Source organism: Perissodus microlepis, chromosome 7, assembly GCF_051167445.1.
Source record: "Perissodus microlepis isolate ML-2025 ecotype Zambia chromosome 7, ASM5116744v1, whole genome shotgun sequence".
In the NCBI taxonomy this organism is placed as follows: Eukaryota; Metazoa; Chordata; class Actinopteri; order Cichliformes; family Cichlidae; genus Perissodus; species Perissodus microlepis.
Genome location: NC_140467.1, coordinates 11797942 through 11814261, shown reverse-complemented (window position 1 = coordinate 11814261; position 16320 = coordinate 11797942). Strand labels below are relative to the sequence as shown.

The 16320-nt window shown below is 40.0% G+C and overlaps 1 protein-coding gene across 3 annotated transcripts in view; it reads right to left on the bottom strand.

Moving 5' to 3' along the window:
- scaper (S-phase cyclin A-associated protein in the ER) overlaps window positions 1–15884 on the bottom strand; it is a 58984-nt gene extending 43100 nt beyond the window's left edge. Inside the window, exons 1-10 of one of the 3 annotated variants that reach the window (XM_084933414.1) lie at window positions 15555–15884; window positions 9276–9393; window positions 8434–8510; window positions 7111–7308; window positions 4521–4621; window positions 3332–3445; window positions 2707–2822; window positions 2323–2609; window positions 1474–1818; window positions 81–248 (exon numbers count right to left, since the gene is read on the bottom strand). In XM_084933414.1, coding sequence (XP_084789540.1) covers window positions 81–248; window positions 1474–1818; window positions 2323–2609; window positions 2707–2822; window positions 3332–3445; window positions 4521–4621; window positions 7111–7308; window positions 8434–8510; window positions 9276–9393; window positions 15555–15725 — 1695 coding nt within the window. In that variant the 5' untranslated portion in view covers window positions 15726–15884. Of the gene's footprint in view, window positions 1–80; window positions 249–1473; window positions 1819–2322; window positions 2610–2706; window positions 2823–3331; window positions 3446–4520; window positions 4622–7110; window positions 7309–8433; window positions 8511–9275; window positions 9394–14365; window positions 14769–15554 lie in introns of those variants that run through there. The other 2 variants (XM_084933415.1, XM_084933416.1) reach the window with 2 other exon arrangements.
- Between the last annotated feature and the right edge of the window lie 436 nt (window positions 15885–16320).

Below are 16320 nucleotides of genomic sequence, written 5' to 3'. Positions count from 1 at the left end.
TTTAAATACCATTTTTAATGACTGACAAATTAAAAGTACCAAACATTCAAAAGCATAATAAAAAACATGACGGATCTTACAGAGAAGTCACTTTCATTGTCAGTCTCCAGGTCATTGTTCTCAGCCTGAATCTCTCTCGTCAACTGCTCCTCCTCAGCAATGGCACTAGCGATTGCCTCTTCGTTAGCCTTCTCCAGCCGGTCTGCCAGCTCCTCTTTCTTGGCCAGGACCTCTGCCATAGACTGGGGCTGAACAGAGAGCACAGATTCCACCTCACACACATTTCACATTCCATAAATGTTAAAATTATCCCACTGTACACCAAGTACACTATTCAATATTAGTTTACACTGAACATTTGGTTCAAATATTAATTTTCTGTGTTGATTTTGAAAAATAAAAGTTGCAGAATTGATTCCTCCTTAATCAAAAATAGCACTGAAGAAATGTAAGTAGTTAGATTACATGAAAGCTATATTATTCAATATCTCTCCAGCACCACTGAAACCCTACTTTCCTGAACTATTCCTGAACCAAGAGAGAAACTGCTGGTCAATGAGTAAATGCTATTAAATACTAAACAAAACAGGGTCACTGTTTGTAATTGAAGAAAGGCATTCATGAGAACACCTGTATATATTTTAGCTTCTGTAAAGGTGATTTGATTTGTCACTGGAACCAAATATAAGGGGGGATAACATACCAACCCAATCACAGTTTGTACCACACAATCACCACAATTCTCACAAGTGAGGAAGCATCCAAAATACATGCATGGCACATTAACAGTGAGGATGAAGAGATGGTGGAAGGAGGCATGGTTTTGCTCAATGAAACTGGCAGTTTATTTAAGGGTTTTATGTATAAGGAATTGAGGTATTATTGTGAAAATAAGGGATTATTTCAGGGCAGGAATTATTCTAAATCAAGCTTAAACTAACAAGGAAGAGGCTTCTCAAAAGGATCTGCATTTGCAGCAGTATACACGAGTAGTTTTCAGTCTTCAGTGTAGGTATACCAGTATTCTGCAAAAGATCAGACTAGTTAATATTCAGACTAAGGGATGGTTCTACATAATATAAATCATATTTAAATGCAAATTCATCCTTTAATTAAACTGTGTGTTTGCATTCTCCAAATGAGGCCTTAAAGAAAAGACAAAGCCTGAAGCAGAAGACAACAGTAATTAAAAACTTTATACGAAAATAAATAAAAAAAATAATTCAGTTTGTGGAGCATTTTGTGTTCAGTAAAACTTGGTTGGAGTAGGTTGAATACAATCTACATCTACACACAACTATTCTTAACAGGGAATGGTACTACAACAACACTACACAGAGCTATATACTCTTGCCTGCACATTTGGTCTGGAGGTCTCTTAAGATTGACTTTGTTTAGGCGGTGAAAGACCCTTGGGGATCCCTGCCCTCCCAGCCCTCCCCTCCCTCTGCTCCTCCATCTCTCAGCACTCACAGTAGAAAGCTCTGTGGGGTCCAGCACACTCTCCAGTTTCACCGCTGCCATGGGAGTCTCAGCCTGTCCTGCAGCAGATGTGGCCATGCCCTGTGACGTGCCCCCCTCAGCCCCACTGTCCCCAAAGGCCAACTGTGTACTGAGGCCATCCATCTGGGGTAGATCTAGTGATGTGGCGAGGGTCACGACAGAAACTGGGACTGATAAGGTAATGTCTGTTGGTGAGGTTATGGGTGGGGTGTGCTCTGGGGGTTGGAATGGGGTAAGGGCTGCTATGGTGGGAGGCACGTCTTCACAGGGTGCGTCGACACACTGCCCCGAGCCTTGTGCACTCTCTGCTGGGGGCTGCACCGACAGTCACACACACACACAAACACACGCAAACTCAATTAAAGACATGCATATATAAAGCAATTCATGAAAGCAATACAAAAATAAAATAAAACCAAAACAGTCACTATTCGACACACAGCTGAAAAACAAATCATGCAAGGAAGCTGGAACCGACATGCCCTAAATATCCACTTATGATTAAAATAAACAAAGAATGCAAATGCAATTTAGATAGCTATAACACACCCTTACCAAGTGTGTCTTGATGCATTGTCTGCGTATTTATTTCATGACAGTGAAGATGGGCTTTATGCCTCTGAAATGTCAGCGCGCAATCAATCGTTTCAAAGTTGATATCCCCGTCTCGACAGTCTGTCTATGAATACCATCAAGCCCAAACAAAAACAAATACGGCTGATAAAATGGTCTAGTGTTACAATACACGCTTATCATGAATAATTGATATCCAGGGACTGTTCGGGCAGAAAGACGTCACAAGGTACAAAACATTAGTACCTCCATTATTTGTCCATTCTCTGGACCTTCAACCTCCTCTTGTGGCTCAGGCTCCGAAGGGATTTGCTGCTTGGTGTCTGTCTGACTCACGTCCTTGTGCCGGGGACACTCGGGACGGAGTTGCTCATTTGCTTGTGGTGGCACACGCGACTGGTTACCCTTATTGCTGTCCTGTTTTGGGGTGACGCTAGCCAAGACAGGACTGACCTTGGCAACCATGGCGGCAGAGCGAGGTTTGGCAGTGCGTCCTCGCTGTACCGTTTCCCAGCCTTCGGCGTCCTTTTTACCTGTGAACACACAAGGCGCTCCGTAAATCAAGGAGAAGATTAAACTGCACTCTCTTTTAAGTACAGAGTGAAGTGCGATTTTATGTGGGTTTCTTACCAGGTTTTTCTGCCTGGGATGTTGTGGGTTGACATGAGCCAAGGACGGACTGAGTGCACTTTACTCGGTCTGCCCAGCTGGGGCCTGTGTGAGAGTGCCTGGTTGCAGGAGGACCACTGATGAAGACACATACAGAGTATGCATCAGAACAAACAAATGGCCATTAAACTCAACAGGTACAATCCCCTCCTTCCAAGTCTGAGCAGCTCCTACTGTGTTGCCTGTCTGTAAAGCTTCAGCAATCTTAAGAAAGCGTCTAGCCAAAGCATCTGAGTACATTCCACTGTGAGATAGCAATGGACGTATTGGACAACAGGCCTCCGTCATGATCAATATCCATTTCCTGCAGCATCAGATTACAGAGCGGTGCACATATTGAACCGATGCTTCAGCAGTCTTTAACTGACACTTTCATCTACACCTTCCACTGATTCTGCGGCCCAAGAGTGAGACACTCAACAAATTGCATTAAACAAATGCTTCATTGGCTGTCTTGCAAGATAGTCTGCACTTCCTAACCTCTACAAAAACAACCATAATGCATCATAACAAATATTGATTGGTGAATCACAGGATGCCTTATGATACAATGCTAGACTGGAAACAATAACAGGTAAAAGCTTACCCAAAGTTGAGGGCGCGACGTGCACCTGGCGTAGGTACCATTCTGTCTGTGGGGCTTGGCATTACATGACGTCCCGGAGACATCTTACGCACCTCCCAGGCTAAAGAAGTTGGCCTGAACAAAAGTGAAAGTGCCGTACATCACTAAACTTTTTCTAGTTGCCAAACACAAAGACTTGACTCACACATTTGCCAAATCAGTCAGATGGTTGATTCACTTGTAGCAATGTATGCAATAAATGAAGCATGTAAAAGTTCCAGGTTGTTCTATTGATTAACAGCCCGTTTCAAATTTACAGCTGCAATGGTCACTGTGTTAAAGAGAAGCCAATAAACTCCTGGAACTCTTTGAATTAAAGCCAAGGCTATTGATTCATTCTGTTTGTGACTCAAAGCCAGGGACCGGACACCCGCATTTTTGGTTCCACTTCAGGGAGCAATTCAAAGTGGGAAGAGAATGAGAATGAAAGAAAAACAAAAACAATGGGCCTCATTCGAGTTTGGAAATGCCCCTTACTCTGACCAGAAAATAGTACCGCTCAAAAGTACTGTCGGAAAAAAAAGCACACAAACCAATTTTGTTCTGACAGAACTGTGGGTATGTTAGCAAATCAAAATTGGACCAGCTTTGGTTTCACATCTGCAATCTGCATGCTACCATGCGTCTGTTTCTCTATATAAGAAAACAAGTTTCCCTAAGTGGATTTCCTTGGGAGTGACATATTGTGCATTAAATATCTGGAACGTTTTGTGCCCTTTATTTTGTCTGGTCTTTGTGTTGGTAAAAACTAGTATTGAAAAGGTTGCATATGTTTAAAGGAGGAGGGGGAGCTAGCTTACACATTGTCAGTTAATATACTATGTTCTAAACATGCAGTTTAATTCCTTATTATTGTTTATGAACATTTTTTGGCTTAGCTTGCTTTGGAAAACTGTAAATAGTAACTAATAAGACACCAATACTACATCACAGTTCAAATATGTGTCTTTACATTTTTTGATACAGTCTGGCTTCCATCAACTGTAAGCATGATTCGAGGCAAATTTAAATGTCCTCATAAAATAATGTACTAAATATGTTTGCACATAGATTTGTGCACAAAATGTATGCCTAGTTTACAGTCAGATTGTTCGTGAGCAATGCTTGTGAATGAGGTCCACTGAAAAAGTGAAGAGCATCTTAAAATGACCTGTTCTGAGCATCTGTTTTCTCCAACTTCTCCTGAAGGTTGATCCAGTCTATGAGAGCTTTGAAGTCCCGTACATAGTTGTCCAGCATCATCAACACCTCCTGAAGACAGCAGGTATAACAGTACAGAGAAACCACAATTTAGAAAACACAAAATATGAATAATAATAAAAATAATAAAAAATATAGCACACAAAAACCCCTCAAGTTTAAAATAAATAACTGATGGATGTGCACTCAATATTTGCTCAACACTAAAAGCATTTTAAAATCTTCTTACATATACCTGCAAACACCAAGAAAAATCCATTGCAGTGTCTGCTGTAAATTGTGCAAACCACAAAGCAGAATTCATAGTCATACGTCATACGTTTCCAAAAGGTTATTTAAAAATAATCATTAGCTGATTTTGATCTGAGTTTGTAGTCAGAAATTTTAAATTCACTTGTTCCAGCGTTTAGGTACATTTGAGTATATTGAACATATATTATTGAGTAAAATAAGATATTTCAGTGTGGTACCATGGGCCACGGGAAATAAGGTTTGGCATGTTTAACCCTTTTGTGACACTTTATTATCAAAAGGATAAACTGAAACCTTTTTATTATCTTGTTTACAGATTGTTTTTCCTAAAAAAAATTGTGCTTAATGAATTAAAAACTGACAAAAGAGAACTTGAAAAGTTTTGCTAGAAAGCAAGAGCTGATCCGCAAAGTTTCAATGAATGTTAAGAAAAACACTTGACTGAAAGCTTCAAGAACAATGAAGGCAAATTCCTTTTAACAAATGCCCATTATCTGCACTTGTACTCAGCCGGTGTTGGTTACTCAGAGGTGGTAGGCTGTGGAGGGTTTTTTTCTCCCCAGAGCTCTAATGAAACAGACATAACTGATTGATGGGGAGCATGAAGGGAGTGGTAATTGAGAGTAAACCTTCACAGTGCTTTTAGTTAATAGACAAGTCAGTCCAGTGAAAGATGCATTGAGCAGGTTTGCTGATTAGGGCTGGTTAACAGCCAGTGTCTACTGCTGCGGCTCGCTTCATTTGGTAATGAAGGTTTGCTGTGCATTTGACAGCTAAACCAACATTGAGTGAAAGCACCATAAAGCAGAGGACAGACAACAGACACGCTTAGCCAAAAATAACCACCAAATAATAATTCATGAGAAATGGATTTAACCTTCACGAGGCATTGTCATAAAGCAAGACGGCCAGTAAAAGCTTGTGGTCCAAACAAAAAAGATCAGCCATTTCATGTTCAGTCAAGGTCAGACTTATTGACTTCTGGGAAGGAAATATTTTATAGTTCACATTGACTTGTTTTTTTTTATTTATTTATTTTTTATTTGAACGCCAGAAGTCCAGAATAGCAGGTTTCTGTCCATGTACACAAATTAGAAAATACAAGTCTTAACTGACCTCAAAGCAAGAAGAATACAGAGTATGTTTCTTGCCTGTACTGGGTGATATTGCAAAAAAAAAAAAAAAGTAAAAAATGGGTAAAATGAGCAGTTTATGTGAAGTAATTAGAACTGAGGTTGTGGGGATTATGCTTAAACACACAGGAATCATTCTGCTATATGGACAATTACCCTGTAAATGGAAAAACATTAGGTCAGGGCTACATTCCCCTCAAAATTGCATAAAGTATTACAGTAACAGAGCTGCAGCAGAGAATTACTTCCTGATAATGATTGTGTTGATGTTCATAAGTTTTTAGGTGGAAAAAATGGTGAGCCGTTTGTGTGAGAGAGTACACATGCTGATTGCCCACAGCTACACCAGGGGATTGTGGCTGAGGGCTATCAGAGCACTCTGCTTCCCCTCCAGATGACTCCATCATTTATCAGTGTCCATTAAGCCCAAGCTGGGTGGGATGGGGGATTATGAACAGCGCCCAGCTTCATGGCCATTAGACAGCATTAGCGTGTCGAGAGATATAGTGGTATGAGAAAGGAAAAAACACAACTAGCAGCTTGTTGTCTGACACAGGACACATGACAGCGTGCTGATCACGCCACAGGGAGCTGCGCTGTGGCAATGACAGCGAGCCGACCACACCAGAGGGCTGTGGTACTGACCGCAGACCGTTACCAGGACAATGATCAGCATAATGCAGCACGGCAGAAGAATCAATGACCGGTACTATCACGCCCATACGCTCTGGAGCGACATATCAGTGCTACCAAAATACACTTCCGCAAAGCAGAGAATCAGAAATGTTGGTGGTTTATGTCAAAGAGCGGAAACCGCCAAACCCTGTTATTAACATGCATACGTATTGTTTACAGTCAGTCATCAATATTATTCATGCCAATGTGAAGAGAGAGCCCTGTGATAATTGTCTCACCAGCAAGCCTTCAGAGAGCCCCTCTGACATTAAGCAGACTCGAGAGGAATGTGAGATGTTTGTCATGCTTTCAATGTCCCCCTCTAGTGTTCACAAATCATACGACATTTCAAACTTGCTAAAGACATTTGTACTGGTCAGGACATAAACCCAGTGATCCCAAAACTAGGATCACCATTCCTATGCAGAACCCCCCCCCCCCCCCTTTTTTTTTTTTTTTTGCTCCTCAATGCAGACTGACCTTGCACTCTAAGACGCTCTGATCAGATTCACAAGTGACGTAAATCTCATCCACAGCCCGACGCAGGTTGTCAAAGAGGAATGCCCAGTAGCGCGCTCGCAGGTCCACCTTTCGGGGCTGTCTGACTTTTGTGGGGCTCTTCTCTGGCCCCTTTTCCAGCAAAGCTCCAGCTGTGCCTTTATTTTCCACGGCAGCATTCTGTGGAGAAAGAGCAAACTGAAAAGCTCCGTCTTTCCCCTATCATTTACAGGTGCTCTGTAAGGATTTCTGCTGAATAAGGCACCGAACATAGGTGTCATAGCGCCAAGATAATAGCAAATATGATGGCAACATTATGTTGAACTACCACTTTGAATGCAAACGCCACAGAAAACACCACGAGCAGAGCCTTTAATAAACACTTATTGTTTAGTGATTAAAAAAACAAAACAAAATAACAACAACATTAAACTAAAATTTGACAAATGGTTAAAAAACAAAAATCAAATTTGAGATCTGCAGGTAAAGAAGTTTGGACAGTAGCCCAATAGCTTCTCATAACTGGGAATCTGATAAGGAAATGACTTCTGACTGAGCTCAATTAATCTTTTATTCTGAAAATCTCCGGTGTCCAATAAATAAAGAATAAGATATATTATAAATTTTACCTCACTGCATATTTTTGGTTTTGAAATGTTTTTCAAACAGCTACTTGCACTAAATAATGAAGATTTCCAACTAAACCCTGATCAGTTTCAAATAATGATAAAAACTAAATGTTAAATGAGAAACTTTGACTGCTGAAGCACTGACATCACAGTGAGCTGAATTTTTAACATCATGTCGCTGGATTTGTAGGGAAAGCACAAACACTGGCTGCACAGCAGTGTTACAGAGTCATGCTACTTTTACCTCATTATTTTTGTATGGAAGCCCACTCACAAAGAAACTAACATTATTAAACATTTAAAAGTCCAGTTGATGCAATAATCTCTTGTATTGGTAGGCACAAATAGTTTGCCAAATTTCAGTTGCATATGAGAGAGAAGTACACACTGTGAAGGCCCATCAGAGCGCTAACTTGAGGCAGATTTTGGTTGCATCCAGGAGAAAAATATTAAAGGACTTCATACAAAATTTTAAAACAATACTTTGCCTTTTGCCCCTCTTTTTGACATAAACATGAATCCCAAACCAAGACTGCAAAAAAGGGGAGTTTCGCAACCACCACAGACAGGCTTGCATCAAGTTCGTTTTTTAGGGTTTCAGGGGCATGAGGCAGAAGTCAAAGATGAAATAAGTTAGTAAAAAGTGCCCTCTAGTGTTAGAGGACGGTATTCCAACCTGCTTTTTATTCCTTTGTTGTCCAGAATTGATTCTCTGAGACCTGGAACTGCCACTGGAGTTGCCTTTGGACTTTGCTAAGTAAAGAGGAGAGAGGAAAAAAATATGAGGCTTGCATTTAGATAGTGGATAAATAATCAGAGCTTAAATCTGGCCAACAATGAATATATAATTGTTGTGACAAAAAAATACGTCACATATGTAAAAAAAAAAGAGAATCATTGAGAAGTGAAATACAAAATAAACACTTGATTGTAAATGATTAATTATAGAGTTGCAGAGGATTATGTAAGCCTTATGTAAAAAAAACAAACAAACATACAAACATAAGATTAAACTACAATTTCAAAAGCTGGACCTTAATTCATCCTCAAACTTTGGAGCAAAAACAAGGCCTTAAATAAATAAAACTGAACTGACCCACAAATAAAAGAGAAACAGAGTGAAAATGAGAAAGTGGGTGAGCATGTTGAGTGGGTTTCTCAGAAGGGTTAGGATTAGACTATTTCAAAGACAACCCCCCCATTGTCACCATTTAAAAACAAAAATATATTTTATTTATTCTAAAAGACAAGAGCATGCATCAAGTTTAAACAGTCTGCTTAAGAAATTTGAAGTACTCATTTCATCAGTTGAGCCATGAGAAGAAAAATAACCATCTGGTTCCAGTTGACAGCGTACAACAACATTTTTAATGAATAACATATAAAATGCTGAACAATAGACAGATAGCCCGTGACCCCAGGATATGGTTATCACCTTTAATGAATTATCCGCAACAATATGCAGCATCATAAATTAACGGCATAAAGAAAAAATGTACTTTGCATTAAGCTACCAACCTTCCTCCTCTTTGCTCTCTAGAGGGACGCTCCAGGCAATGAGGTTTCGAGCAGCACGGCCCTCTTCAGCAACTATCTTTCGCACTTTGTCATGGCTGTTGGAGCGCTGAAATGAAGCCTGCAGGACAGACATAAGACTCAACACATTAAATCTGACTGGATTTTCCCCCTTCATTTTATTCTCGACCTAACAAAGGATGAATCAGAGTGTTAGTCACATTATTTGTGCCAGCAACATCAAGGCTCGCAAAACTTTGGGCTACCAAAAACTGAAGAGTGCCAGCCCAAAATAAATTTAAGTAGCCCGAAATAAAAAAGAGAGCAATTTTTTTATGTTTTGTTTCCTTTACAATATTATACATTAAAGTATAATATTGTAACGGAAACAAAAATTAATCAAAAAATTATTAAAATACAAATCACAACAACTGTATAAAAATTACAATCATCAACTCAAATACTTGGTTCTAATTGAACAGAAATTTCTATGAACTTGCAAGAACTGTGTAGAACATGAGTCTGTCTGTGTCAGATCCTGAATCGGAAATTTCCACTGAAGTCAATGGTAAGAGGTAAGTGGAACCAAGATCTAGGCCATTTGCTTTTTGAAGTTTGCAAAGACTCCTAAATTTTACCAATGGTAGTTCACTCTTTGCAACATAGTACGCTGTTCTAAACAGATTTTTCAGGACTTCTTCTTGTGCTTGGTTTATTTTTAGTATGTTTTTTGCAATTGCTGTTTGTTCTGGGAAAGACATTGCAGACTGGGCAATAATGCATTTCTTGCATTTCTCATGGGTTCTGATGGGGTCTTTCTTAAAATTACTGGTCCCAGTAACAAAGGTGCCTGTCGACTCAGAAATCGAATGAAACTCACAACACACCTGGCAGAACATCATGTTATTTAGCTTTTGTCCATGAAAACCAAAAAAGCTGCGCTTTCTTTTTGCCTCATAGTCTGATTTGTCATAACTTTTCCGTTTTGTGGTAGGCTTTTCTTTGGCTGCCCCTTCTTCACCCTGACCTGTCTTATTTGGCTGAGCAGAACTAAAATACCGGCGTAAATCATGCTGCTTTTACACACGTGCTTACATAACGCTCAGCGATTCTCTGCGCAATCAACCTCTAGGACATGTTTAAGCTTGCTGTGGGAGATTTCACTTGTCACGTTTGAATAGTAAGCTAATGAGTGATAAGACGATGTCAGAGGAATTGGTGCGCAATTAATCGTCACTCACCAATCAGTGCTGTCGCACTCTACACACCGTTCCCGCGATCGCAAAGTGACAGTGAAAGCAAAAAACAAGCGCAAATTCAAACGCGATTTCAATATGTCACACATTGACAGTGGCTCATCAATGCCAATGACATAATTACTCAGCTACATTTTTGAAAGAATGCAAAAGCATTGACATATATTTTTCCTATGATAGCCCGACGGGCAGGGCTAAGATAGATTTTGGTAGCCCGACTGGAAAAATCGCTAGCCTCGAGACGTCGGGCTAGCGATTTTGCGAGCCCGGAATATGTCTCAAAAAACTTGGAATGGAGGCAACAAAAGGGTTGTGGGAGCTTTTCAGAAGTAAAGATGGGCAAAGGTTCAATCTGGAGAAGTGCATGTGCGTGTGACAAGGCTGGAAAATCAGCACTGGTCGTCGTGACCTTTGGACCGTCAGTTGGCACTGCATTAAAAATGTTTTATTCTTTTATAATGATCACTGGATGCATTCAGGAACACTTCTAGAAATCACTGTCTAAACACAGCTCACCATACCATTCACAAATGCAGGTTAAACCTCTTCCATCACATTCTATGGGCCAAAGCTAGAAAGATGATGATAAACCACACACAGTAGCCATTAAAACAGCATGGCTTCATAGCTGAAGAGTCTGGGCCCTAAACTGGCCAGCCTGCACCCCAGACCTTTCACCACCAATACAATAAAGATGACCCAGGACTCTTGAGCAGCTAGAATCCTGTATCAACAAGAATGCGACGACACTCATCTCATAAAAGACAACAGCTGATCTTCTCAGTTCCCAGAAGTTTATGGACTCTTGTTAAAAGAAGAAAAGATGCTACACATTGTCAAACATGTTCTTGTCACAGACTTTTTTTGTTGCCATCACAAAACTACCTGATTTTTTTTCCTTTATAAAGTACAGTAAGTAATTTGTGATGTTATTTAAACGAATAACCCCCCCCCAAAAAAAAAACATGTTGTACTCATAAATATACACTGATTACTGTGCAATGACATCTTCTAACAAATTAACATGTTCTCATAAACTTAGAAGTAATCTAGTAATACTTCAGACATGTGACTGGTTAGTGTAAGTCACCATGTTGTCCCGCCATCTTGAATACTATAGCTGAGGTGAGTGTCGGCATTCTGGCTAATCACATTTTATGTATGTGGCCTGAGATCGGCCACATATGTAGTTCGCCTCATAAGTTACTTTTAATTTAAAAACCACAAATAGCACTTTTAAACTATACATAACCATTTAACATTTGTACATGTACATTTTTTTATCAACTCTTTCTCAGTATGCTTTTATCCTCCTCGACCACTGCTCCGTCCCTCATTCCACCTCAGCGTCTTTCTCCTCACCTAAAACCTAATCTCCTGAATTAAAGTCAGGGCTCTAACACAGGAAAATGGACATTAACGTGCTCGTTTATTCCCAATATTATTGCAATTACTTATTGCCAGCAAATTAGACAGGCAACGAGCCAGATAAAACAACAAACAGCTGGTTGTAAGCTAACATCGTGCCAGCTAATATTAGGCTTGAGTGACATTTAAAGCAAAAAAAACAAAAAAAACAAACAAAAAAAAAACAACTTTCTTTGGGGTAGTAAGAACACAGAATTGCTATTGCAATCTACTGACATCTAATGGTGAGATTTTACACACTGTTCCTTTAAAATGGCACATTTTCTCAGTTCAAACATTTGCTTTGTTTTCTATCTTCTAGTGTGAATAAAGCATGGGTTTATGACATTTGCAAATCCATGCACTCTCTTTTAATGTACATTTTACAGACCCTGTTCAAATTGGAGCCTGCACTGTCTTATTTTATTATCACTTATACAATAAATTAAGTAAACATTCACAGCTTAAAGTAAATAAATTAAATATGTTTGTGACCCACTTTTTACGTTCAGCATAAATAGAATTGTAGATAACATAAAATACATACTGACTAATTCTCACCCAGTTCTTTCAACAATAATAGTTTTATGAGCAATGAGCAGGCCTGAAGCCTAAGTACTGTTGCTATGGTTACTTCAGTTTTAATACACCTCAGACACTGATTTTGTTCAGCCGTTAAAACAGTGTTCCGGAGTACAATGTGTTTTCATTGCCCCAAAAAACAAAACATAACGGGCAAAAACACTTAAACAAGGAAATCAATGGTACTTTATGTTCATTCAGTGCATTTTCGGCAGATTTTTATGTCAAACAGTAAGCAAAAAGTACATTTATAGCAATTTTAAAATTTTGCCATAAAAGCTCTGATTATGTTGCTTTGATATAAAAGTGTATGGAAGCGGTCTACGGGGTCATACTGTGACAAGGAACAGCTAGAGGCTGAGGCTCTAAACCCGTTCTGTGCAAGGGATGCATCATGGTTGACCTACACATTGAGTATGCATCAGTGAACTTGACTTTAACCCTGGGTGAAGTCGACACTGCGAACCAAAATAAATACAGCGACATCACATTCATTAAGAACCCATGTGATGAAATGTAGCATCGGCATCTTTCTGGATCCATATGTCATAGAGAAAATAAATGGCTATTTGTACCTCTTAGACAGCTGATGCATTACTGCAGAAAGAAAAAGTGGCTGAACAATAACAGTGCAAAAAAAGTGGTGTACCACTGCAGTCTGCTTGATTTAATTTGGTTCTTACATAACTAAATATTCTGATTTCTGGCAATCAGCGGCAATCAGAGGTTTATCATTCTGCATCTTCCACTTAGTGTGTTTTTCCCCTAGAATAGACCGTACCACTTCTGCACTTGTCATAAATTATTTACTCTACTGTTGACTAGAGTCCAGACCAAACTTGAATATTTTAGACAACTATGAATCATAGTTTTATACCTAATGAAAATAACTATATAAAATAACAAACATTTAAAAAAAATCAAAACTGAGAGCCAGTTCTTCTCTTAACAGAAATGAGTCATGGAACAAATCATTCTCTCTTTTCCTGGATGTCTCTCATGAACGCTACTGTTCAGATAAAAAAACAAAAACTGTCCTTCTACCACATTTGCAACATTTGAGGCATACGTTTTCAGAGGTAAAAAAGTAAAAATTAGGGCATAGCTTAAAATAAAAACAGTATATACATACACCACCTTAAATTCAAAAATAACAGAATAATGTGAACATGGCTCATTAGGCATTACACATGCAGAAACAGAATGCATGTATCGGTCTGATACCATTTAATGTCCCTAAGGGAGATACCCAGCTGACCTACTTTGGTGAGCAAAATTCTTTACATATCAAGTGGCCTGAGCTTTATTTTGTCAAGTGGAGAATAAGACGACACAAATATTTAAAAAAAAAAAAATACAATAAATCATTCAACAACACAAATCCACCAAAGTAGCAAGAGCTACTGATGCAGCCTGTCCTATCTCTTTACAGTAAATGTTTACTCGGTATCTCCAGTGCTTGGCAGCCAGTGGATTACAAATAAGTGTTTTGAAAATACCTTACCTACTCGCAACTGATGGCTATTGGAGTGCAGCAACCTGAGGCCAAAAAGGCTTAAAGCAACATTCTCTTTATCCACTTAATCAGTTACAAACAAGCTGTCTCCCATTGCACCATAGAAGAGAAAGATACAATGTGGAGCCTATCTTCTGCTGTCTTCTTTGATCAGGCAGTCCTTCCACATGCACAAGAGAGCATGTTTATTTTCTAGACTGTGCTGAGTAAGGGACAAGTGTAAGGTTTCCCTTCTGGCAAGGTCTACAAACAGAAGTAGCAAGACAGTGGAGTGGGTGAGAACAAGCTCATTAGTAAAAGCAGTAAAAATCCAAACATCACAGGATACGTACAGAATAGAAGTACAATCTGTAAGCAGGCTCTTCGTCTTTATCCACTCCTGACATACTTGACAGCCCACTTCAGGCAACCTGTTCCCTCTCACCAGCATTGCCACTTGTGCAAGGTGACATCGTCATCTGACAGCAGGACCAAAATAGACTCCCTCTGTGTAGTCCACACTGTTATAGCAACTTGCCCAGCTGTGTCAACTCCTCTCCCAGTGGCAAGTGAGAGACAAGTGCTCAGTAGCCCACCACGCCTACCTTTTACTTTGACTATTCTGTTTGCAATTCTTGCCTGTAATCTAGTCTGAGCCCCTAGCACTCTGCTGAGTTAGCAGCCACCTCTTAGGCCCGACTCCCTGCCTGCTGCTGCCTATCTGCCTACCACTGCATGCAGCTTCCTATATTTACAGCTCCCCTCCTCTCACTGCTCTGCATCAGAGCCCCCGCTCTCTCTCTCCGCTTCTCATTTCTCACTCTTCACTCTCCTTCTACCACAACACTGCGCAGTCATGTGCACAAAGCAGGCCTGGCTCTCTGCCCCCCATCCTGTACTTGCTAGTGATGAGAGTATAGCTGCAGGGTCAGAGACAGTGTGTGCGAACGCAGTGCATTAGCCACACAAAGTGATGCTTTAGATCTGAATGGACCCGGCATTCAGTGATTCATATGCTGCTGTGGGACAAGACATACAAGGCCACATGGTTTGACCAAATACAAATGGTGCAAACTTGGAAAGTCTGTAATAACACTTTGGGACAAAGAAAGGAATCAACATATTTTGATATAGGCCTGTTTACATTACTGCTGTTTTAATTTACAAAACAGTCCCTTTACTTTCACAGTTTTGCTTTAATAACATGACAATACATGTATGCAGACAATTTGTAAAAATGATTAGCATCTTCACAAATGTAAATTTTATTGGGTAAACTATTACTACCACCACCACCACTACTACTACTAATAAGAATAATGGTGATGATGATGTAGGCATTTTTCTTAACCAAGAGGACAAAAAAAGGTAGAAACGAGATTTGACAATATCACACCATCAGAAAGTAAGGTCACCCAAAATATGTTTATTTATCGCGAGAACTTGAATTCCTAGCAAGGAATATCAAGGAATTTTTATGTTCTTGATTAAATCAAATGTTTTACTTCAGTTGTTAGCTGCGAAAAACAAAGCAGCGCATACCTTCAAAGCAGTTATGGATGCATTCTTGCTTTTGCCACCTCCATGCGAGGAGCCTGAGCTGTTGCTACCAGACCTTTCCCTCCCGTCCCCGCCTTGGTTGCTAACTCTTGGGCCGAGACGGTGCTGCCCAGCTCCGCGCCGCCGTCCATCATGGCGGTTGTCTTTGGACATCGACCCGCCTAGTGTTCAACGCTCAGTCGGTGACAAATTAAAGTCTACGAGTAAAGTCGCCCTGTTGTCAGAGGTGATGGGAAAACATGTCAGATAAATACATGACACTGTGGATAGCCTAACAGATGCAGGAAGTCTGAGCACCTTGCGTTTTTGACTGGCGTTTGGATGGTCCAATGAATTCGTCGTATGGTAGAACCAACAATGGCGCCAGCCAATCATGTAAATTATAGTAAGGTCAAAGGGTGGGATACATTTTTGAGGAGGCGGGACTTCGCATTGTCTACCATGGCAACCACCAAGATCAGGCGGGACATTCAAGGAAGTTTGGTTGATTTGGTAGGACGTCAAGTCACCTTCAAACCGAAGGAGGATCACGAGGTGGAAAACCTGACTTCAAAATAAAGTCTTCTGGGGGGGGGAGTACATCACATTACACTAGCATTAAATCACTAGTAAATCGCGGGGGCAGTGTTTTTTGTTGTTGTTGTTGTTGTTGTCGTTTTTTGCTGTATACATATTAAGTATATCAAAAGGCATTGGAACCTGGTTCCATATAAGCTCTTTTTTTTTTAAATCAAATTGGCTTTCTTGC